Consider the following 24,276-nt stretch of genomic DNA (forward strand, 5'->3'; position numbering starts at 1 on the left):
TGCCCGGGTGGGGGGATTGGGTTTGGATCGGGGATGGGGACATGGGGTTAAGCCGCTGCTTTAACTAATCCGTGGGTGATTAAACTAGCTTATCTTCATGCCCTGCAGCTTTGGACTTTTGCAAATTGCATCTTGTTCAGTCTCGCGTTGGGTGCTGGAGTGAAGCACCATGAGAAAATCTTTTTGGATATCTTTTGCCTTGGAAACAACGACCACGACCGACAACGGCGAGGGTTTCTCTTATAGGAAAGAATAACCGACCGAGTAACAAAATGTTACTAATGTTGATCTCCTGTTCACTCGGATCCGAGTTCTCTTTTTTAAAGTTTTAACTAAGATTCCGTTTGGATCCTTGAAATTAAATTATGTTCTAATAATTATAATTTAGATAGAATTAATTAAGCTAATATAGTTATATGTGTAATATATTTGCATATTATTTTTGGCCATATGGAAGAGATACTTATGCAGTGCATTTTTACTACAGGAAAGCGAATTGAAAAGTATACTATATAAATTGAATATTAGAAACATAACATAAGGATCTATAGAATCAATTTTCATCTCTCACTGTAAAATTTGAGATAAGCTTATATATATATTTTGGAAAGTTGTGGAATGCTATATTTTATATAAAATTAAATAGATTCTAATTTCTCAAAATGATGGGATTTAAACGGGACCTAAAATTTATTAGGTTCAGTAGCGCCGAGGGGTGAGGGCCGGCATATTCGAAGTGCGGTGAAAAGAATTTGGGATGATCCATCAATGATCAACATGTGTGTTTATCATGGCAAGAGGAGTTGCTTTTGGTTTTGCCATGCGATTAGACAGATTTGTGTAAGCGCGCGAGTCGTTGACAGGAACTAAACATGGGCATATGCGTCCACGTCAGACCTTGCCTTCCATGTTTCAAACGCAGACAGCAACAGCAGCGGCGCACCTGCCCTGCCTGGCGAGCCCCGTTCGTCACTGGCTCACTTGTGGATAGACTCGGGTCGACACGATCAACAGGCAGGCACGCCCTCCCATTCTGAAATCGGTTAGTCGGTTCTCATTGGCTCTTGAACAGAACCAGCAGCCAGATATAGGTAGGACAAGTAGCCAGCTATTGGCAAGGTATTAAATCTCTAACTATAGCTTGCGTTATCTCTAGCTATAACTCTCCAGCTATAGCTGTTCGAGGAAGATTTAATTTAAAAAAATTCATATACAACTTAGCTCATCGCTATAGCCGGCTATAACCTACTTTTAATATAAATAATTAAATATCTTATCCGGCTATTTGAAACATTGGCTATAGGTTGTAGCGCGCGCTCTTTCTAATATAAGATGGACCAGGTGAAACATTTTCGATTTAGGATATTACTATCCCGGAAACGTAAGATGCGCGCGCGTAATTAACATTCAAAACCTGTATTATGAGACCACTAAGTAACCTCATATACCATGTAAATTTATATTCTGTAAAAATTCGTTGAATTGACATCTTTGTAATTTTGTTGGTGTAAACATCGTAACATACGAGAAATTAACATTCAAATGCTAGTTTCAAGGACCATGCGCTATGGTTTAGAGAAGAAGTACAAGAGTTTAAAGAATAACATCTATTTTTTTTATTTTGTCCGAGACACTAAACCATTGAAAATGCAGGACTGGTCTGGAATGCAGGTGCGTTGAACTTTGGACCTGCCCCTTCTCTCTTCTCTCTCTCTGGGCGAAAAAAAGTTGGTCCACGTTGAGAGGGAGGATACCACTTCTCCCCGGGCATGTTGGGTGGTGGTGGATAGCCGGGCAACATATGAAGGCAACATGTAGCTCTGGGCTTAATCTGGGCCCATTTTACCAACCGGGCTGGGCTTAATTCATCAGGCCCATACTCAAACGGCAACCGCAACCGCAACCGCCCGCCCTCACGCTGGCGGTTTCGTCTCCAAGGTTCTTTTGCAACGCCGAGCAGTCAACAGGCAGCTCACCGGCCGGAGCATCGCCGCCTTGATTCTGCAAACCCGGATTGTATTACACTTCATCACTATGGTTATCTGATGATTGTGCATCCACTATCTTAAAAAAAATCTGATGATTGTGTTACACTTCATCAGTCTTACAAGGCAGTGCGATCACTGACCAGCGACATGTTTCCTCCACAAGCTTGGGCAACGTGGTCTGAGGCGCCACCGCCAGCTCACATCTCCGTCTCGGCAGCCATCGCTTGGACACCCTTCCTGCCTGCTCATGTTCAGTGAGAAGATTCACTCGCATATACTGTCAGCTCGGCAGGGTGGTCATTCGCTACCGCTGCTGCCGCCATTGCGCCTGAATTTCTCCATCCCCTTCCTGCAGCTCCGTGCTCTGAAGTTCTGAATCCACACACACCCAATGCGCGGCGGCAGAGAGCGCCTGCGGGTGACGCTGTGGCTCGCCTTCTGCTTGCTGCGGCTGCACGCGTTCCCGTTCCCCATCCCCTTCGTCGACCCCTACACGAGCCCGCGAGACGGTGAGAGGAATCTTCGAGCTCGGCTCCATCTTGCATCCTGCAGAGGCTAATTTCTGTCAGACTTTTGCCATACAGTTGATGCCATCAACGACCTGTACGTGGCCCTGGGATCGCCGGACCTCGACGGCTGGACGGACCTAGGAGGAGACCCCTGCAAAGAAGCATGGCAAGGGGTGCAGTGCGACGGCCCAAACGTAACCGCGATGTAATGCTGCTGCTCTTCCACTGATGATGCTATTCAGCGAACGAAAATCTCGCGTGTGTGTTTTTGGTGTTCACTGATGAGTGCCGACCTGACAGAGAGCTCCGAGCTGCAGGCCTGGGAGGGAAGCTGAGTGGGACACTAGGAGATTTCACTGCCCTCACACTACTGTGAGCATTCGTGCTCTTTTTTCATTCTCTTCTACTAGTAGTTTATCTTTTGTTTGCTTTGATCATCTTGTAACCGTCGCCGCCACGACAGAGACCTGAGTAACAACAAAATCGGCGGCGCAATACCACAGAGCTTACCACCTGCACTTACACAACTGTGAGAACTCTGAATGTCGTCAGCAGAAACCCAGACACTGTGGTATGCAGCTCACTGATGTCTGAACTTTCATCCTGCTTTTGCAGAGATCTTTCTTCAAATAGTCTCAGTGGCGAACTTCCAGATTCTATGGCAATGCTAAGCTCACTTTCAACCTTGTGAGTACCATCCTTATACAGAGGTTTTCGTTTTGACTGATTGTGCAAAAGTGAGTTTTCTCATTTTTCAGTGTGTTTGCACCTTGCAGACATGTGCAGAACAATCAGCTATCTGGGGCACTTGATGTGCTAGAAGATCTTCCCCTGAAAGATTTGTAATTTTCTTCAGCATGTTTGCACGGGAACATCTTCAATTCCTTTCAGTGAAACAAATACTAAACACTATCACTGACACTGTTGCAACTGTCTTAACAACTCTTACTGCATTTCTCATCTAATCTCCACTCTTACTGATTTGCAGGAACGTAGAGAACAATCAGTTCTCAGGGCCAATCCCAGAAAAGCTGCTCTCCATCCCAAAATTCCTGTAAGACAACCATCATTTACTTCGCCAAATTACCCCCACATGTCTACCACAAGTAGAGTTCACTGTCTGTCTGACAAAACTTGGCTACTTAATTCTGTGCAGAAGAGATGGCAACAAATTCACCATACCGCCGATCCCCGGCTTCTCTCCTACTCCAGGGACACCACCACCTCCTGCACCGTCCACATCACCTCCTTCTCCAAAGCATGTGCCAGCACCGGCTGCATCACAAGAGCCTCCGGTCCTTTCTGGTTCACACCCTCCCATATATGTGATTCCGGCCACTCCACAGGATGCTCCTCCGAGACACAACAACAAGAAGGTGTCACCGGCGAAAGCTGCCGGGTTCAGTATCCTTGCCGCCGGTTCACTGAGCATTGCTGTGGTTGCGATCGTGTTCACGGTATCGAAATGGCGCCGGAAGAGATCTCTTCGTGTAGGATACCTGAGGGGAGTTGAGATGAGCACGCCGAGTTGGGTGAGGGAACCTCCTAGAGTGAGTGTAGTTGCCAAATCAGAGAGAGAATGTCATTCAGGTACACAAAACAAAGAGGGTATAAATGTCATTTCACATGCGTTTGTGGGTTCCATTTATTTATTCTTTTCGATATGCTCATTACTGAAGGTGCTGAAAGGAAGATTGATTATGTTAAGGCGGCAGGATCATCGATACACCCATCATTCAAGAACAGCAGCAAGGACATCATTGTGTCAGATAAGAATGTTCAGGGAAGTTCAGAAGGTCCACAGCAATTTCCTTTCACATTCTTTACTGTTGCATCCTTGCAGCAACACACCAACAGTTTCAGCGATCAGAATCTGATCAGAGAGACCTGTTTCGGCATAACTTACCTAGCAGACCACCATGGAAGCAAGGTAACCGTACCTGCAAAAAACACCAGTTCTGATGACATGTGGCCAGTTTCTTCAGTGCTGATTGTGACATTCTCTGTATTATCTAGTTTTCAGTGCTGAAGCTTGGCGGTGACACTGCGAAAATGCCGGTGGCCGAATTCCTGAAGATTGTTCAGGACATCTCCGAGCTCCGGCACCCCAACGTCGAAGAACTTGTTGGGTGCTGCGTCGACCACGGCCAGAGGCTGCTCGTCTACAAGCACTTCAGCGACAACACTCTGGATGACATGATGCAGTTCGAGCACCGGGCGTCCGACGCAGCAGAGACGCTTCCTTGGGATGCCCGGATAGCTGTCGCTCTTGAAGCCGCAACAGCACTGGAGTATGTCCTGCCAAGATCGTCTCATCATGTGCTTGCAAACTAGTTGTGTTTGTACCTGAAACTGTTGTTGTTTGCAAGGTATCTTCATGAGGGGAGCCACGAGCGGGTGGTCCACCGGCATTTCAGGCCTGAACACATCCTGATCGACGGCGAGCTCCGGGTGTCTGTGTCCGGAATCGGTCTTGCTCCATTTGTCCCACAGGTAGTACTCCTAAATTAACCTGAAAAAAAATTCAGATATGAGATCAGTTTCTTGCGTTCCAATTCAGTCATGCCTGCTGCTCAACTTCAGCTGTCTGACTACTGCGGCGCCACGCTGAGCTACGAGCCGCCGGAAGCGGCGGGCCCCGGCGCGGCGTGGACGGCCAAGGGCGACGTCTACAGCTTCGGCGTCGTGATGCTGCAGCTCCTCACCGGCCGCAAGCCCTACGACAGGTAAACTCTCCTCGACCTGTGGCCGGCGTCGCCTGCCGGCGGCGGTCAGCACGATGAGCTGATCTGATCATTGACGCGCGCAGCTCGCGGACGCGGGGCGAGCGGCACCTGGTGCCGTGGGCGAGCCCGCGGCTGCACGACCTCGCCGCGCTGGGGAAGATGGCCGACCCGCGCCTCGGCGCGCCGCCGGTCAGGTCGCTGTCGCGCTTGGCCGACATCGTCGGCCGGTGCATACAGGTGAGCCATCCATCGTGTCGTGATCCCCCTCTGCGCGGCCGATCCATGGATACTGACGTGTGAGCTTCATCCGCTTGGCGTGGCGTGGCGTTGGCAGCAAGAGGCGGAGTTCCGGCCCGCCATGCCGCAGGTGGCGCAGGACCTGCGGCGCGCACTGGAGGACGCGCGCGCGGGGGCGGCGGCGCTGCACAAGTTTAGGTAGCTATCTTCCTGTGCTCGCCCATCGAATCCGTGGGCAGCGACATGGGTGCGGTGGGGTGGAAGTTGAAGTGTGTACGGTGCAGCGACATGTGTGGAAGTGAGCTGGCGCGACGCAACTATGCTTGTAATCATGCACTCCTAACTCCAACACACATTGGTTGTGTTCTTCGTTTTATTGTAAATTTACAAGAATGAAATCATAGGTGGGCTAGAGCTAGTGCAAAGCTAAGTTATTACATAGCAACACATTTTATTGCAAATTTACAGAGAATGGCTGGTCTCGAAATCTCAAATAAGGGTGTATTCGTTTCCTACGCTCTAAATTTTAGACCCATCACATCAAAAAGAATCTTGTCATTTAGAAGTATTAAATAAAGTCTAATTATAAAACTTTTTGCACAGATGGATGCTAATTCACGAGACAAATTTAATGAGCCTAATTAATCCATAATTTGCCACAGTGATACTACAGTAATCATCCGCTAATCATGGATTAATATACCTCATTAGATTCGTCTCGCGAATTAGCTCTGGGATTCTGCAATTAGTTTTATAATTAGACTTTATTTAATACTTCTAAATGATAAGATTCTCTTTACGTGACCTCTCTAAACTTTAGACCCAAGAAACGAACGCACCCTAAGTCGGAAATGAGGGGTCTAGTGTAGAAACACAGTCAAATATTCTAGAACATTGAAATTCTAGAGCACGGAATGAATTGGCCACACAACGGCTGCACAGGATAGGGCGCAGTCTAGATGGACAGGTCTCGTCTACCACTCCTGCCACATAGGAGGATCCTATCAGCACGACTCGGCAGGCGGCACGGTGCGTGAATCTCAGAGCAGGCATTTGCGACGGATCAGATCGGATCTCGTGGCCCGGCAGGCAGGCCGTACCGGTCTTCCTTTCCATTCCATTCCACGGGGGGAGCAGGGACGAGATCGAGACCCCTGTTCAATTCCCAATCTGAAATGGTGATCCGCGGCGAGATCTGAGAGACGCCGCGCGCGCGCTACCCCGCCCTCGCCGGCCGCCCCACGCGATGGCGTCCTCCGCCGCGCCGCCCGCCTCCCCGTCGTCGCGATCGCACGGCAATGCGGCCGGCGCCGGCGGCAGCGCCACGGCGATGATGCTCCCGGGCCCGCCCGGCCGGGGCAACGGCGGCTGCATCGACCTCAGCCCCACGGGCCTCCTCGCGCACGGCGCCGGGAGCAGCGTCGTCGTCACCGACCCGCGCTCCATGCAGCTCCTCTGCGTGCTCCCCATGCCCTCCGCCGCCCTCGCCTCCTTCGTCACCGCCGTCCGCTGGGCGCCCCCCGCCGCGCCCTCCTCCCTCGCGGGGGACGACGACGACTGCCGCCCGCTCCGCCTCGCCGCGGGGGACCGCCACGGCCGCATCGCCGTCTGGGACGCCCGCGCGCGGGCCGTGCTCTGCTGGCTCAATCTCGACGAGGTGCGCAGCGTCGCGCCGGGCTCCGGCGGCGGGGTGCAGGACCTCTGCTGGGTCCACCACGCCGCCGGGTGGCTCCTCGCCTCCATCCACGGGCCCTCGCTGCTCTGCATCTGGGAGACGTCCAACAACCCCCGCGTGCTCTGGATGTTCGACGCCGCGCCCGAGTACCTCTCCTGCGTCCGCCGCGACCCCTTCGACGCCAGGCACCTCTGCGCGATCGGCCTCCGCGGGTTCCTCCTCTCCGCCATCGTGAGGCACGACTCCGACATCTCGCTGCAGGAGCACCGGGTCGCCTGCGGCGCGGGGGATGTCACGGAGCTGCAGAGGCTGGAGAAGGAGATGGCGGCGCCTGCGCCCGCCCCGGCGCTCGCGGCGTTTCCGCTATTTGCCGCGAGACTTTGCTTCTCCCCGCTGTGGAGGCAGATCCTTTTTGTCACGTTCCCGCGGGAGCTCATCGTCTTCGACCTCAGTTACAGCACTGCTCTCTCTGTTACTCCATTGCCCAGGGGGTTTGGCAAGTTCTCGGATGTCATGGCCGATCCTGATCTCGACCTGCTCTATTGCACACATACTGACGGCAAGCTGAGCATCTGGAGGCGCAAGGAGTGAGTTTCCAGTCTTTCCATTTATGTGGCTAGTGTAGGATCAGAGTTTAGCAAGAAACACATAAATCAGAGCTCTTACTGAATGCCCAAAGTAATGCAAACTTCATTTGTTAGACAAATGTGGTGGTAGGCATTTCCGGTCTGCATTTGCAGCTGTATAAAAATGCTATCAGTGCCCTAGTTGTCTAAATGCAGAGGAAAACAGGGGTCAATGCAACAAATGGTAAACTATGGGATAAACCTTAGGAGTGAACTGAAAAAACTTAGAACACTTAGAAATGAATGGGCAGTCAGTTTGTGTCTGCACAGTACTCAGTAAGGAAACATTATTCTTTCCCATCAAACTGAATCCCATTAAATGGAAGCCAGACATTTTATGTGTCATGGCCATTAATCTATCTTGAAAATGTGTAATATCACCAGTAGATTGACATGTGCGCATTAACAAATTTTACACCAACATATCTTTAGTTTCACTGCATCTGTACATGAATGAATGCTAGCAGTGTTGTTTTCAAATATTTTGATTTTCTCCTTTGCTTTTGGTTTCAGGGGTGAACAAGTGCATTTATTGTGTGCAGTGGAAGAGCTCATGCCTTCAATTGGTACTGTTGTTCCTCCTCCAGCTGTTCTTGCAGCTACAATATGGCAGTCAGAGTCTATTTTCCGAAACATTGACAAACAATGTCAGGATTTGGCACAAACACAGTCTTCATATTCTTTCATCACTGATACGAATTCAGACCAGAATGTTTGTCAAGGGACTATGACTTATCTAACGTCGATATCAGAAGATGGAAAGATCTGGTCCTGGCTTTTGACATTTGATAAGTCTGCATATCCTAAGAAAGCTAATCTAGGTGCGAATCTACGCGGTCATTCCAGTATAAATGCAATTATCTATCCAACTGTTAAACCAACTAATGTTTCCATTTCTGTCACTAATATTGGGAAGGAACCAGGTAGACCGAGCCATAGCAATGCTGCAAGTGCCACCACATGCTCCAATAGACCTGATTTTACGATAAAGGTTACATCACAAAACTATTTCTCTTTGTTGTCATTATTAGATAATTGCCATGATTAAAAAGTAGGATAAAAAACTTAGTGGTAAGTGAGCACCTTATGCTGGGTATATTGTATCTCTTTAGTTATTTAAATGTTGGCCTTATGTAATTCTAGTGTCTATATACTCCTGTGCTTCTCTTGCTGGTTTGCTCATATTCATTACGCCCTGCAGATTAATTTGATGGGACAGCTTCATCTTTTGTCCTCTACTGTGACTACCCTGGCAGTGCCAGCCCCTTCATTACTTGCCACAGTAGCTCGTAAGTCCTTCATGGCCATAATACCTCTTGCCTTTTGTTCCGAAATTATTTCTAGCCATTTAATTTTACTCTTCCATAACATCAAACAATATTTCTTATCTGAAGGTGGCGGAAACAATCCTGCTCCAGCAGTACCGCTTGTTGCTCTAGGGACTCAGAATGGAACTATTGAAGTCGTAGATGTTGTGGCCAATGCAGTTTCAGTCAGTTTTTCTGTTCACAGCAGCACTGTGAGGGGATTGAGATGGCTTGGAAACTCACGTCTTGTTTCATTCTCATATAATCAGGTGCTTCATGTTCTGATAGTTTTAACTCCTGTGTATTCTGAATTTTGATTGCAACCTAGTGTTTTTGTAGTTTGCCAATGAGATTGCTAGGTCACTCCTGGCAATCAAAGCCTGGTACTGATGTTGTAAACGACGTATTTATTGTCTTCAGTTTGTGCTTGTCCTCTATTTCTGCAACTTCATACACTGTTGCATAACTTGATAATTGGTTTTCAGCGTGTTGTCATGTTACTTCTCTCCTTGATTTAACACTTTGACTACTACAGGCTAACGATAAAACTGGAGGATACAATAATAAGCTTGTTATTACATGCTTAAGAAGTGGACTAAATCGCACATTCCGTGTGCTACAAAAGCCTGAACGTGCACCAATTAGAGCATTGAGGGCTTCTTCATCTGGAAGGTTTGTTTTATGTTTCTAACCTATGCATATGTACCGGTACTTCTTCTGTCATGATTTCTCAAGCATAATATTCCTTTTCAGATACCTTCTGATTCTGTTTCGCGATGCTCCTGTTGAAGTCTGGGCTATGACAAAGAACCCCATGATGGTACTACTTCCTTTTCTTATATTTATACAATTATCGACTTGTTCTTCTCAGAAAAAGCAAAGCTTACCACATTGACTGTTGCGAGGAGCAATTAGTTTTGTGCTAAAAGCTATTCTTCAAGATGGTAATGGGAATCGAAACTTACTTTAGCCCAAAATATAAGTTCAACTACTGTCAGAAAAAAAGCTGCAGTTATAGTTACTCTTCTTAAAATGGTCTTGCTGTGTTATATGCAAACCGCTAAATCAGTTCTTTCAGTTGGCAAAAGATCCAGAAGAGGATGATATTCATGATTGTTCTGTACTTGTTGTAGCTTAGGTCCTTGGCGCTTCCTTTTACAGTACTAGAATGGACACTGCCAGCTGCACCTCGGCCAGGTCAAAATGCATCATCAAAGCAGTCGTCAACCTCCAAGGAGCGATCATCAGGTGCAATTTTCAACTAGGAAAATTATATAAACTGAATAGGTTGCCCTCTTAGTCTATATTTATTGAAGAGAAATTTTGAACTCTCTGGGCCTGTTTTGACCAAGCATTCACTGACTATACTGTGAGATGACAGGATATATTCTTGTTTGCAGAGGCTTCCGGTGCAGAAAATTCTGATGAAACATGTGAAAGTTTTGCTTTTGCATTAGTCAATGGTGCTCTTGGTGTGTTTGAAGTTCATGGGCGGCGGATACGAGATTTTAGGTATTTCAATTGCTGTCTTTGTAGCTTTCAACTATTAAAGTAGAATCAAATGCGGATTTGGTGAAAACACATACAACACCCATTTTTCTCACGCATGTATTATTAGATCAGCACCAACTAATTTATATAGCCGTCAACTTGGTTCCACCCAAGCATCAACAGTACATCACTCAATTGATCGACCAAAAATGTAATATGTGTTACCAGGCTCATAACAGTAAACACAATATGTTATTCTTGAATGATACGCTTGCTGCTACCTCTAGTCTAGCTGTCTAATTTAGCAAGCGGCAAATGGTGTTCCTTTTTTTTCCTTCGTTTTTGTTATTTCATTTTTCATATAGGAAACAAAACATGGCATTTTATTTTTATGTGCATATTGATTACAAATGATAACTCGTGCAGTTCCTCCAGTTTACTGTATTGCGAAGATGTGCTGGTATTTTCTGCAATAATGCCTATTCCCTTGGCTTTATTGAGCCATGTGGGAGATGCTAGGCACTTTTAGGAATAATACATAAGGTAGAAAATTTGATTGATTTTGTTATTAAGAAATGTTAGTACCTGCAAAGCTAATGATTATGTATCAATTTGTGATTTTGGATTCGTGACTGAGCATAACCGTGAAGTTTAACGTAGCAAGACTAAATAAAGAAAATTTGGACCCTCTGCTTGTATGCATTCTGCAGTTTATTTTAACTCTAAATATTATCATCACCATATGTATGGTCCATGTTAAACACATGGTTTTTATTTCTGTTTTGCAGGCCAAAGTGGCCCTCATCATCATTTGCATCTTCAGATGGTTTGGTTACTGCTATGGCTTATCGGCTTCCCCATGTTGTATGTATATTTTTTTTTTGCCTTGTATTTCTTTTATAAAATCCATACTTCCATTCCAATATTTTTTATATCTGTGAGACAGGTTATCTTGGGACACTCTGACCAGATGCTATTATCTTTTAGGTAATGGGGGACCGATCAGGCAACATTAGATGGTGGGATGTTACAACAGGCCTTTCTTCTTCTTTTAGCACTCACAGGGAAGGCATCAGGAGGATAAAGTTTTCTCCTGTTGTTCATGGTGATCGAAGCAGAGGACGCATCGCTGTGCTTTTCTATGATAATACATTCTCAATATTTGACCTGGTAAGTATAAACAAATGCTGCCACCATATTGTCATGGTTCTTCTGGATCTTGGACTCATACATGTGCATACGGTTTTTGTCATTGGATTGCAATGTTTGATTTTAAATGATGCTTTATCATTCACCTTCTTGTGGTTTCATATATTTTAAATAGTGATGTATAGCAAGCACTTGTTGTCGTTTGATTGTAGAGAAGATTGCTTGTGTAGGACTGTCTTAGTATAGTTCCATAAGATGATGCTTGGCCGCACTCTTCTTTCATCCTTATTCCTCAATGTTATTCATGCATGATTTATTGTTTGTTTCCAATATTGCTGTCCTTCTATGCCTAGGCATGAATGTGCAACTGTCTCATATGATACTGACTTCAGGAACTGTGTTTTAGGATAGTCCAGACCCCTTGGCGAATGCCCTTCTTCAACCACAATCTCCTGGTACCCTTGTGTTGGAGCTTGATTGGTTGTCAACCCGAACAAAAAAGGATGAGCCACTTGTATTATGCATTGCCGGAGCTGATAGTAGTTTCCGACTGATTGAGGTTAACATGTATGTCATTTTAATCATGCATATAATAGTTTTACCCCAGTGTAGAATTACTCTGTTTATTTATGAGATTTAAATATGTTTCTTCACCCTCTGCCATCCTTATGAGCTCAGAAGTAACATATGAATATGAGCTCTTTAACTTTCTGTTTTTTTATAGTATAGCTATGTTACACGGTGAGTTCGTTGAGCTGTATGCTGAGTATAATCTTTCCTACATGTTAGAGCATGCTAAAGAGATTGCCAACATGTAACACAAAAGAAGAACTTCTACACAAATGTAAGAATTATAGAAAAAAAAATTTAGCACTAAACTGAAACAACTTAAGGAATTGATTTGAAGAAAATTTTCGAGCCATATATCTCATTATTCACAAAAGTTTGTCGGCATGATAGGGCACCAAGTTAGCGAAGTTATTTCTTCTTCACCTAATTCTCCCACCTGTTAGTCCTTCCCTTCCTTTTTTTTTCTTTGCTGTTGTGTCTGATAAAAGTGAGGATGTAGGTGCTGAAAGCTCCTACACATTGTAGTTTCTAGACAGGTAGCCCCCCCAAAAGTAATTGCACAATGCATATTACAACATTTGTTCTCTAAGATTGTAGTCTAGTCTTCTGTAACTTGAAGATACGGTGTAACGTCTAAAATGGTTTCTGGCACTCTTCTTCAATGCTTTAGATCTTATCTACTTTAACATGCCACTTGTTTGTGGCTATGACCTTATGTCTGATGCTCTATTTCCCATTTTCAGAAAAATTTTACATGTGGGATGTTTTTATTTTCCTTTTTTATTTCACCAGTGATGCCAAGGGCAGTTCAGTTTCAAAGCCAGTGGCTATGAAAGAGAGGTTTAGGCCAATGCCATTTTGCTTGCCAGTATTATTCCCGACAGCTCATGCTTCGGTAAGGTGCATATAATATTTAAATATTCATGTTTTTGATATTACTATGCATAAATTCTGCTGCATGGATATATTACTTATAATTTGCGTTCATGTGCCTATAATTGTTTATATTCTTCTCTTCGCAAAGAATTATTTATAAGTAATTTTACCAGTCTCCAATCACCTTTCTAAAATGTATAAAATCAGTAGCTTAGGTTTTGATGAATCGTTATTATGACTAGATTCCTCAAGTAACCTCTTATCCATGTGCATCGCATTTTGTTCTTTTGAATGATCAAATTCTAAACTACGCACGCTCAGCCACTTATGCTTTTATGTCCCAGGCTGTGCGTATGATTCTGCAGCTTGGTGTGAAGCCTTCTTGGTTTGAATGCAATAATAGTGATAAATTAGGTAGGGACAGCTTTAAGGTAGCGCCAGCATTTGGAGATCTTCGTAGCTACATGATTGAGACAACACTACCTCCTATTGGCGACACTGTTGTGGCTGAATTGCTCCTTAAAGTGTTGGAACCATACAGAAAGGAGGGTATGTCAGCAGCATCTTTATTTGTTTTTCCAGCAGATGATTTGGCATAGTGACACTACTTTTGTTAGGAAGGTTGCATTCTTGATGATGGAAGAGCCAGATTATATTCAGCTATAGTGAACAAGGGAACTTATGCAAGGTTTGCATTTGCTGCTGCGATTTTTGGTGATGTCCAAGAAGCACTTTTCTGGCTACAGCTGCCTCAAGCTCTTCGCCATTTCCTGGATAAATCAACAACTAGATCAAGAGAGAAGATCTCACAATCAAACTTACATCCAGATCCCGAACAAGGTTCCCCATTGAACCGGATATCTTCAAGAGAGAGATCTGCTTCCGGAAAGCTCATAAAAAATGCTGTGGTAGTAGTTGAATCTGATGCACTGTAATTTTAAGTCTGCATGAATATGCCTATTCTCTTGAATTTAGCAGTTTAACCATTGTGCAGAATTATGGGCAATTAAGCTCAATGGCATTTAAGCAAGAGCAACTGTGGTTTAATGCAAATGAAAGGATACCATGGCACGATAAGCTTGATGGTGAAGAAGCTTTGCAAAAACGTGTTCATGAGTAAGAATGTTCATCAGTAAGATATATCTTGGTAATTGTTTGTGGCACATGTTTATCATATTCTATGAACACAGGCTTGTCTCTCTTGGCAACTTAGAAACTGCAGTGTCACTGTTACTTTCAACGCCCCCCGAAGGATCAAATTTTTACCCAAATGCATTAAGAGCAGTTGTGCTGTCATCTGCAGTCTCACAATCCTTGCATGAACTTGCAGTGAAGGTGAGTGGCTATAACACAACTATTCTTCAGTGCAGTTTTCTTTTCCAGGAGTACACAATATACTGACTCTGTTAACAATTACGGGGCAAACGCTTGAAAGGTCTGCATGCTTATTTATCTTTGTTTGAAAAGAATGCTGCTTTGTATTCATGGCAATCAAACCTTTTGAATTTCGACCATTGATCTGTGTAAAGTTATCAATACTGGCCACGGGCTAATGGCATTGGAATGATTGATGCCAACGACTTTTATCAGAAATCGTGGTTGTAAGTAAACTTGCCACAGGAAAAGCAGTTTAAATTAAATATATTTCTCAAACATGGAGAACTATAAAGTGGAATAGCGCTAAAGCTCAAAAGGAGTGTAGCAGAATGCATTATTTATTTCCCAATTGTAGGATGCAAGCATTGTAGTGTTCTCAAACACAGAATGCAAACATTAAGTGTTCTTTACATTGTATCCATCAACATGAACTAAATATAATTACTTATACAGTCGAGTGGTGTCAACACAAGCATTCATGATCCACGTTAACTCTTAGTTGGTAATTCTTTTGTAATTTTTTTTGTGATATATTATGTCTTGTTAGGATCCCTTTGTACTTAGAACCAAAAAAATGAGCTAGAAGGTGTTAGGATCTCTTTTTTTGGTAAATTTCATATGTTCGTAGCTGTTTATTTGTAGAGGGTGGTCTTTTCTAAGTTATGATCTTATGTAGGTTGTTGCAGCCAATATGGTTAGAACGGACAAATCGCTATCTGGCACACATCTTCTCTGTGCTGTGGGAAGATATCAGGAAGCATGTTCACAGGTACTATTAACAAATGTAAACTTTACACCTTATTGTTCTTATGTTTATCTTTTGTTTGGCTCAGCTTTGCAAAAATCTGTCTTATCTTGCTGTTTTATCTAAGCAATTTACTTATTAGATATGAAATATAGAATGTACAAGAAAAAGCAATTTACCTTGTTCCTTCAATGTTAAATATCTTACCTTATATCATGCTGCTCTCCAGTCAATTAATCTCCTAAGTAGTTCTGGCTCCTGTATTTTGTTAAAGGAACAATATTAGCACCAAAGTAGTTAAAGCTCTTTATGTCGCTATCTACTTCCTCTTTCAATGGATGTATGCAATGGACGCTCAACGTGATGTGTGGGTTATAAGCTATTTATTTGTTTATCTTTATTTACAGAATGGTTCCCTTTTCTAACCATAATATGCCCTTCAAAGTTGTATGTGTATCAAAAGGAACTTTCTAATTTATTGTGATATTTGTTTAAATCTTATTTATGCATATGCTAATTGAACTGAACATGGGCTGATGGGCCGAACGACATTGTCTTTTGGTTCTGTTCCAGCTTCAAGATGCTGGGTGCTGGAATGATGCTGCTACTTTGGCTGCAAGCCATTTGCATGGGTCTGACTATGCAAGGTATAATATGATTATGGCAGGTTATTATTTGCCAAATTTTGAATAGATTCATGGGTGTTTTGTGCTCTCAAAGTACTTATGAAAATCACCTTGTTTCTGTCTCGCAACTTATTTAATAACTATGGCTTGAACTATCCGCCCATGGTTGTGAATGTCATGGCCAAAGTGAATGGAGTACGAGAGTTAGTCAAACGGCTGGTGATATGAAATTTATGATCTAGTCATTGTGTAGCTTCTATCTGTGCGCCTGTGGGACCGCTCTACCTAATATGGTTGATCGATAATTGTTGATGCCAGACTGGAACCAGAGATCAGTGGGCACATTTGTTTTCTGCAGCAGTGGGTGATGCCCAAGTTTAGCTTTGCTATTTCTTGAAGCTGCCAGTAGTGAAATACACTCCTTTTTTTTGTACTAAGGTAACTCTTATCCATGGTGCTTGATTCATGCAGGGTACTGCAGAGGTGGGCCGATTATGTTCTTCGTGGTGAGCAGAACATGTGGAGGTAAGACTGACCCCTAGCAGCCAACTAGAGTTGATTGTTTGTTCTATTCCTCTTCTTGGTACCAACACATTGTTTGCATCTTCTATAGAGCTCTAATACTATACGTTGCTGCTGGAGCACTGCCGGAGGCTTTGGATACACTCCGCAAGAACCAGCGGCCAGACACCGCCGCCATGTTCTTGCTAGCCTGCCATGAGATCTACTCACAAATCGCCGCGGAATCGGAGCCCACCGAGGACACCACCGAGGACACGTCAGGGTCAGAACCGACGCCGGAGCAGACCAAGAAGCTCCGGTTCCCTTCCAAGAATGTAGCCGAGGAGGACCTGATTGCAGTCAGCGAAGTGTTCGGGCAGTACCAGCAGAAACTGGTTCATCTTTGCATGGACACCGAACCAAATGCTGATTGATCCACCGAGGACACGCCATGTCAACATGCTCTGTGGACTGTGGCTGATCTGCCTTGTAATTGTAGTTTTCGGCGTCTAGCTTTGGCTTCTCCATTTTGTGAAGCTTCTCGACAGGTTGTAAGTTCCTTCCAAGTTTCTTGTTTTGTCTGAGGTACCAAACACGGGATTAGGACTGCTGATGTGGCAGAATCTGGTGACAGGAGGCAGGAATCGGCATGCAGACATGCAGTGTTGTATCCTAGGCGGCAGTGGTTTGGCATTGTTTATATATTATATATAGACGCACAGCATATTGTATTCAGTACGAACTAGTATATAAACTTGTGTTTAAAGAGGGTGCAACCAAGTTTCCTTAGCCTGGATGCATTACATTACACCTGCATGAAACTTCCTAAAGATAATCGTATATGCTTATCTGCATATGGATTGCTTCATGGCTTCAGGCCTCGGAGCCGTCGCTGTCATTGGATCAATCGTCCCCTTTCTAACCGGTGGAGACATTGTTTTGGAAGTTTGAAAGCGACGTTCTTGTCCTACATATGCGGCCTCCACGACTCTGGGTGATGGACATCATCTTTTCCTTAAACGTGGAAGCGTATTGCCTAAACTACAGAGGAGTTTTTACCCTTCACACCATTTTAAGTAACGTTTTTCATTTGTACCACCAAACTAATCAATGCCATTATCTCATAATCCTTGCCAAAACGAGCAGATGTCTTAGCATTGCCAATTTGTCACGGAAGACTCGGACAGTTCTGTCCACGGTAAAAACACTGGCAGGTAACTAGATACTAAAACAGATTAAAAAAAAAGGAAGATGGAGGGGTCTGAGGCTTGGCCTGTGGTCTCGGCTGGGAGCCGAGCTGACCTGCGGCAGCACGGAATCGGGGTGCGTCCGTCCCACTCGGCCTCCACTTCCCCGTTTTGTTAAACCGGATAACACCTACATAACCCGACGGGATTAGCATCCCACCAACGACAACTTGGCCGCTTCCCCCCTTTGGTGCCTCCTGCCTCGGCCTGGCTGCGCCCCCACCTGATCGCCGGAGCCATCGCCTTCCTCCACCCCACCTCTCTCCCCCGCCACCGCCTCCGGGAGACCGGGGCCCGATCACGCGCGCAGACACCACGCGCGGCCGGCGGTACCCCGTCCCTCGTACTCCGCTCGGAGTGACCGCTCCTGCTCCGCACCCCCGGTTCAAGGTAAGAGACAGGGCGACACTTGTGAGATTCCACGGCGGGGACAGCTGGATCAGATGATTCGTGCTCTGCTTCTCCCGTCTCCATTTTGCTGGAGCTTGGTTTGGTTGATTATTACGCCGCGTGGTTCATCGTCTCTTGCGGCGGTTATTTTTTTATTTGTTTGTTGTTTATTTAGTTTGCTCTGGCTTGGCGTTCGCAGGGAGATTTAGGGCAGAGGGGGACCTGAGGAGCGTCCGCCATGCCGGGAGGGGAGGACGTCCGCAAGGTCTCGCGGCAGGACATACAGCTTGTGAGCACCCTCATGATCCCACCCCCTTTCTCCTCGTTCATCCTGCTTCCTAGTTTTTTTTTTCTTTTGGTCTCTGTTGTGGTACTCGGGTGGCGGGTCGCGCATCAATCATGCAGAGGCAACCTTGAATCCTATTGCTTGAATTAATGGTTTTTTCCCCCTGCATGTTTGGTTACCTTATAAGCTTGGTGATAAGTATGGGATGGCTTAGGGTTACAAATGGCTGTGTTGCTGCGGCAATGGTATGTCCTCGTTAAGCCTTTGCTTGCACACTAGATCTTATAGTACTGCTGGGCTGGTACTGAATTGATGTAGGGGAAGAGGCATGCATGGGGAAGGGTGGAGTGGCGAATTTATGATGCCGCTAGGGTTTGCCACCTGTAAGAATGATGTGTATTAAAGGAAAAGCCGTGTGTTCCCATTGTCGCTTTGCGCTTTTGGATGTATGTATTTATTAATTATCTTTTATCAAAACTAGTGCTTGCACACTCTCATTTTGCCTCGGCCGCCTCGGCCGTTACCAATTTACCGCATGCAGATATCTGCATTTTATGGTTCCTGAAATGTGCCTGCATCTGTTTATCTCATCTATGCTCAATCAGCAATGACTACTGCATACGTTTCTGTTTTCCGATAAGAAGTGTTGTGATTGAAACATTTGTTCCTCAGGATAGGATGCGCTAGTTCTTTTTTTGCACTTCAAGCAGTAAGTCCTCATTTGCAGAGTCTTTTTTTGCAGGTCCAGAATCTCATTGAACGTTGCCTTCAGCTCTATATGAACCAGAAAGAAGTGGTTGATACTCTATCTTTGCAGGCAAAAATAGAACCTAGTTTCACTGAACTTGGTAATACTCTTGTAGTCTTGTATGCACAAAAGTCCCTTTCCTTCTTAAGTTTCACTTTACATTTCACAAGTTTTGTACATGGCAGTTTTTTTAAATACAAAAGTAGTAGTTATTTAATTTAACAAGATTTCAAATCTGTAAATGGCAGTGCATCATGATTGCAACATTGTGGCTCTGCCACTGTAGATTCACTTAGCATAACATTTCCATGAAATTGGAGGGAAAAAGTTATTATATTTGAGTATTGTATGTTTATTTTGTTAAAGTTATTGTCATAATGATGTCACTCCGGAGTCTGGGAGTCCTTTTTTTTTTGTCATTGGTTGAGAACAACTATTACTGTCTATCGGGGCAAAGACATCTCTTGCTTAGTTGATATCTTTTTCTTTTTATTGATTTAATGTAAGAATGCATTATTTTCATTTTTATTGGACCATCATTTTATCATCCCGTTCTTTTATAGACTTGGGCAACTTGAATAAACATGCGTGATCTGTAAACCAGAAACAAAAGAATGTTCTCTGTCATGGACCTAGAAGCTACAACTCAGCCAAAAATGAACAGCCTGTCAACCAATTTCTGTCCTATAATCAATTCATCAATGTGTAATTTGATCTGCGCTCTAACTTTCTATGTTTGGATTTTGGAAATGGTTTGGGCTATGTGATTTTTTTCATTGGTGTGAATACCTGCCTTTCTCAAGGAAATTTTCAAGGATGTTGGTGCCGTCGCATCATTATAATATTAACAATGGTTTCTTCATTTTGGGTTTATTTACTCATCATTCTTTTCTCCAGTATGGCAGAAACTTGAGGAAGAGAATCGTGAGTTTTTTAAGGCATACTATATCAGGCTAATGCTTATGAATCAAATAGTAGCCTTCAATAAGCTCCTTGAGCAGCAGTATCAGATTATGAGTAAAGATCATCCTTCTGGAGTACCTTCTATGCCTCCTACTGCTCCTAATGGCTCAAACTCTAGCGCATGTAAGCTTCTTTTTTTCAGCAGCTATACATCTGCACTAACTGCCAGAGGTTACAATAACTTCTTTTAAACTATTATCATTATGGCTGTTTATTCTCAAGACATAAATAAAATGATACTATGGTCATTTCCATAAACCATTTACTATGTATCTTCTGATTCACTTAATCGCATTCCTGAAATATGGCTTATAAAACCAATGGAGGTGATGAGTTCTGATATAGTCCAATGTTGCCTGTCCCAGTAAACCAAAATGTGCCCTTTCTGCCAGACACTATCCCCACTACTGCAATGCAAGATAGCTTGCTGCGTAATGGAGGTTCTAGTGGTATAGTAAATGGTGCTGCATCCAGTGACCAATTTATCTATGCCGGTAAAGTTGTTCATGGCCTTCCTAGTGGCATGGATGCTTCATCAAGCCTGCTAGCAGCACATGATTCTACTGTTGAGCAGTTTAATGGACACAATGGAACAACAATAAAGACAGAGGCTGGCTACTCGAGCAACTCAGATTTTGCATTCGGCAATGAGAATGTGTTCCTAGAGCAGTCGGTTGGAGATGTATCAGGAGGATCTTTTAGCAGTTCTGAGCTGAATGGACCGCAATTAGGAGATCCAATTTTGGACGTGGAACCATCTTCGTTTGGTTTCTTGAGCCAGATTCCTCGTAATTTCAGCTTTTCGGATTTGACAGAGGATTTCAGCCAAAGTGCAGGTACTTTTATACGATATTGCTTATCATTTCTCTAGTGTTTTATTTCTTCATTATTGCTATTTTATACATTTGTTGTGTAATGCATGCATTAAGGCATCTTATGTCTTTCACGTGCAGAAATACTAGAGAATTATGGCCGATCCCCTTTTATTCCTTCTGAGACAAACAACTTCCCAGAGTCTACCACTGGAGAGCATACAGGTTAACCATTGTCCTTCCCTCAACCACTTGGTACAATACCACAATGCTCCGTTTGCTAATGATTTCCTTGATATTATCAGAAATAGGAAATAGGCGGCTAGATACAATATCTGAGGGTGTTAATTTTGAAGATTTTGGAAGTGATTAATCAGCCTGTGATGGCACTGCATGAGGTAACTTCGTAAACAACTTTATGATTTATGCAATTACAAGGCAAATATTTGCAAGTAGATGTTCTTTTGTTTTAGTTTGTGTGCTTAACTTAGTTGCTGGTCTTGGCTTGGATTTGGTTGGTGGGGTTGATGCACAAATGATAAAGTTAAACAGAAACCTGTGCCAAATCTGAACTTGGCTGTCTTGTTAAGCAGAGTTCTTCTACATGATTCTTCTTACAGAGCTTGGTCTCTCAAAACCCAAAACAACACTCCTTTTTGCCTTACATAAGTATTTACCCTGAGGTTCCCAAATTTACATTAACTTAAAATTTTGATGGTGGTATGTGTCAGGTAATAGCAGTTTCTATACTGTTCCTAACTTGTTTGGTTGCTCATTCTTTCTGTGCAGGTTGAGCAGTGATGCACCATTTGTACATACTATTTTGGGCAGAACAGTATCTACAATTGTGGTCAAGGAACTAGCTGATTTGGCAGAAACTGTTTCTTCTTCGGTTTTAGGTTCTGTGCTTTTTAGACTGTAAGCATGGATGACTTGTATGAAATCTTGTTAGACCCAATAATCTGTCATTTAAGGATGCAAAAAGTCTGTGTTCTTATGTTCGCTGATGATTCTGTGGTAGTAACCTGTATTTGTTCAGTTTTTAAGGTAAAATTAGCTGTGGTGGAAGCTCTATGTTAACTTAAACGTTATCCTTGACTTCTCCCTTGTGCACATATATCTGCCATGTTTATTGTTTGTTACATTTCCAGGTTCCTTTTTCATTGCATTTGGCATCCGGTCTGACAGCGCTGCATGATTAAGCATCCGGACTGTGATTCTCTGCCAATTCCTCAATCCGCAGTCGGTTCATTGCTACAGAATATACTTGCGGATCTTCCACTCAAGCATCGGGCCAGAGATTCTACTAGCTCTCAGTCCGAAAATGAAAGAGAACAAGATAACAGAATGGATGATATCACAATTTGTTATTGGCAAAGAATTACATCCACTATACAGCAGGGCCTGAAACAAAACAAAAAAAAAAAATCAGCTCTCGCGGATGCTCTTGCCGACGATCTTGGTAGGTGGCAGGCGCATCCTCCCGGGGATCTTCCTCTCGTACACACGACCCAGCTGCCTATGGCTCTTGGAACCGTGCGCCATCAACCCACGCTTGAAGTTGTGCCTCTTGATGCCACCTGCGTAACGCCACCGCCCACCAGTAACCGCGAACCCATCAAGAACATGTAGGAGAACAAATGCCTCACAAAGAGTGGCACTCCAATTACAAATGCAAGCGCTTGAAACTAGAACCAAGCCTTGCCAACAATTGCAAAACACTAAAGTTTCAGCTCATTAAGGATGCAAAAGAAAAATCCATATTCTTATATTCGCTGATAATGCTGCCCTAGTAATCTGTATTTTTTTAAGTTAAGTTAGCATTAGCTGTGGTGGAAGCTAGACGTTAACGTCAGAGTTATCGCTGACTTGTCCCTGTTGCACATTGTATATCTGCCATGTTTCTTGTTCGTTGCATTTCCTTGTGCCTTTTTCATTGCATTTGCCAGCTTCAGATCAGACATTGTGGCATGATCTTACTTATTCTTCAGCAATTCCTGAATCCGCAATCCGCGTGGTACAACAGAATCTGCTTGCAGATCTACCACCCAAGCATCTGGTGAGAGATTCAGTCCAAAGAATGCAAATGGACAAGCTGTCAGCAGAACGGACGATAACACTCGTATCTGATGATTACTAATCTGAAATCTTGTGTATACAAAAACTGGTAATTGGCGAAGAAATTACATCCAGTTTGCAGCAGGGTGGGGAACACTCAAAGTTCTGTGAAAAATTCTAGTTCTTGGGGATGTTCTTGCCGACGATCTTGGCAGGTGCGATGCGGAGGAGGTTACCAGGCTTCCCCGGAACAGCGCCCTTGATCATGAGGACCCGGAGGTCGTTGTCAATCTTGACGATCTTGAGCTTCCTGATCTTGGTCTTGGTTCCTCCCATCCTCCCAGGCATCTTCTTCCCCTTGTACACCCGCCCTGGCGTTGTTCCAGCACCAATGGAACCCAGTTGCCTGTGGCTCTTGGAACCGTGAGTCATTAACCCACGCTTGAAGTTGTGCCTCTTGATGCCACCTGCAAGTAACCACGAACGAATCAAAAAAACATGATAGGATATTGCATAGCACTAGCACGAGTGCCATTGTAAATGCAAATGCAAGTGCTTGAAACTACAACCAAGCCTAGCCAAAAATTGGGAAGCATACTATTTTCAGCTCATTATAGTGCTGGTGGCCTGGTGGCCTGGTGGGCATACAAAGCCATGGCAATGGGGTTGTAAAACCAAGAATTGCAAGATGCACATTAATGTTGCTAACTTCATTCTCCATGAAATGTGGGTAACTGTTGTTTTCCATGGCATTGCAATTGGAGGTGTGAGATTGCTGTACCTTGGAACCCCTTGCCGATGGAGTTGCCGGATACGTCGACGAGGTCGCCCTCCTTGAAGAGCTCGGCGAAGTCGAGCTCTTGGCCGGGCTCGAACGCGTCGACGGCGGTGAGCCTGAACTCCTGCAGGTGCCGCAGCGGCGGCGCGCCGGCCTTGCCCAGGTGGCCCAGCTCCGGGCGCGTGAGCTTGTCCTCGCGCACGCCGTGGTACCCGACCTGCACGGCGTCGTACCCGTCCGTGGCCGCCGTCTTCACCTGCGTCACCACGTTCCCCTCCCGGAACCCGACGACCGTCACCGGCACCGGCTTCCCGGTGGCCGGGTCGAAGTAGGTCATCATCCCCACCTTGGTTGCCATCACGCCCACCCCGGCCTCGTACGACGCGCGCACCGCCACCGACGCCGCGCGCCTGAACGAGACCGCGCAGCGGCGGGCGCCGCGCTGCGGGGGGAGGAGGGGCGCCAGTGCCCCGCCGGCTATGCCCACGGCCGCCATGGCCATTCCTGATTCCAGTGGGAGTGGCTGCTCCGGCTTGAATTCGATTGGGATAGGGGGGCTTTGCCTGCGGCAACTCCCCTTATCCTCCCGCC

General features: G+C 44.8%; 5 protein-coding genes across 5 annotated transcripts; 3 read left to right on the forward strand and 2 right to left on the reverse strand.

Moving 5' to 3' along the window:
- Nucleotides 1-1,766: 1,766 nt before the first annotated feature.
- Nucleotides 1,767-5,932, forward strand: LOC112879581 (protein STRUBBELIG-RECEPTOR FAMILY 1-like). Its single transcript, XM_025943871.1, has 15 exons — nt 1,767-2,016; nt 2,103-2,497; nt 2,573-2,702; nt 2,798-2,869; nt 2,961-3,026; nt 3,113-3,184; nt 3,274-3,339; nt 3,486-3,551; nt 3,654-4,087; nt 4,177-4,427; nt 4,514-4,788; nt 4,867-4,990; nt 5,081-5,223; nt 5,307-5,460; nt 5,558-5,932. Exons 2-15 carry the CDS (start codon nt 2,380-2,382, stop codon nt 5,660-5,662), a joined length of 2,076 nt encoding a protein of 691 aa, XP_025799656.1. The 5' UTR covers nt 1,767-2,016; nt 2,103-2,379; the 3' UTR covers nt 5,663-5,932.
- A 618-nt stretch (nt 5,933-6,550) lies between these two features.
- On the forward strand, nt 6,551-17,192 carry LOC112886843 (WD repeat-containing protein 11-like). Its single transcript, XM_025952857.1, has 21 exons — nt 6,551-7,722; nt 8,275-8,582; nt 8,685-8,752; nt 8,963-9,050; nt 9,156-9,337; nt 9,604-9,740; nt 9,822-9,888; nt 10,202-10,316; nt 10,469-10,580; nt 11,348-11,423; nt 11,547-11,729; nt 12,115-12,275; nt 13,071-13,173; nt 13,499-13,703; nt 13,776-14,062; nt 14,149-14,270; nt 14,345-14,489; nt 15,208-15,300; nt 15,850-15,923; nt 16,374-16,427; nt 16,516-17,192. Exons 1-21 carry the CDS (start codon nt 6,707-6,709, stop codon nt 16,835-16,837), a joined length of 3,918 nt encoding a protein of 1,305 aa, XP_025808642.1. The 5' UTR covers nt 6,551-6,706; the 3' UTR covers nt 16,838-17,192.
- A 608-nt stretch (nt 17,193-17,800) lies between these two features.
- On the forward strand, nt 17,801-21,991 carry LOC112876319. Its single transcript, XM_025940408.1, has 8 exons — nt 17,801-18,040; nt 18,240-18,329; nt 19,069-19,174; nt 19,972-20,160; nt 20,403-20,873; nt 20,991-21,074; nt 21,155-21,247; nt 21,639-21,991. Exons 2-7 carry the CDS (start codon nt 18,279-18,281, stop codon nt 21,220-21,222), a joined length of 969 nt encoding a protein of 322 aa, XP_025796193.1. The 5' UTR covers nt 17,801-18,040; nt 18,240-18,278; the 3' UTR covers nt 21,223-21,247; nt 21,639-21,991.
- Nucleotides 21,992-22,277: 286 nt separating this feature from the next.
- On the reverse strand, nt 22,278-22,813 carry LOC112884152 (50S ribosomal protein L3-like). Its single transcript, XM_025949507.1, has 2 exons — nt 22,719-22,813; nt 22,278-22,509 (listed from the first exon to the last, which is right to left on the reverse strand). The coding sequence occupies exons 1-2, from the start codon at nt 22,811-22,813 to the stop codon at nt 22,278-22,280; spliced, it is 327 nt and encodes a 108-aa protein (XP_025805292.1).
- Nucleotides 22,814-22,950: 137 nt separating this feature from the next.
- LOC112876328 (50S ribosomal protein L3, chloroplastic-like) lies at nt 22,951-24,244 on the reverse strand. The gene is made up of 2 exons (XM_025940417.1): nt 23,689-24,244; nt 22,951-23,374 (listed from the first exon to the last, which is right to left on the reverse strand). The coding sequence occupies exons 1-2, from the start codon at nt 24,185-24,187 to the stop codon at nt 23,085-23,087; spliced, it is 789 nt and encodes a 262-aa protein (XP_025796202.1). The 5' UTR covers nt 24,188-24,244; the 3' UTR covers nt 22,951-23,084.
- Nucleotides 24,245-24,276: the final 32 nt, after the last annotated feature.

This window comes from Panicum hallii, chromosome 1 (assembly GCF_002211085.1).
Source record: "Panicum hallii strain FIL2 chromosome 1, PHallii_v3.1, whole genome shotgun sequence".
Taxonomy (NCBI): Eukaryota; Viridiplantae; Streptophyta; class Magnoliopsida; order Poales; family Poaceae; genus Panicum; species Panicum hallii.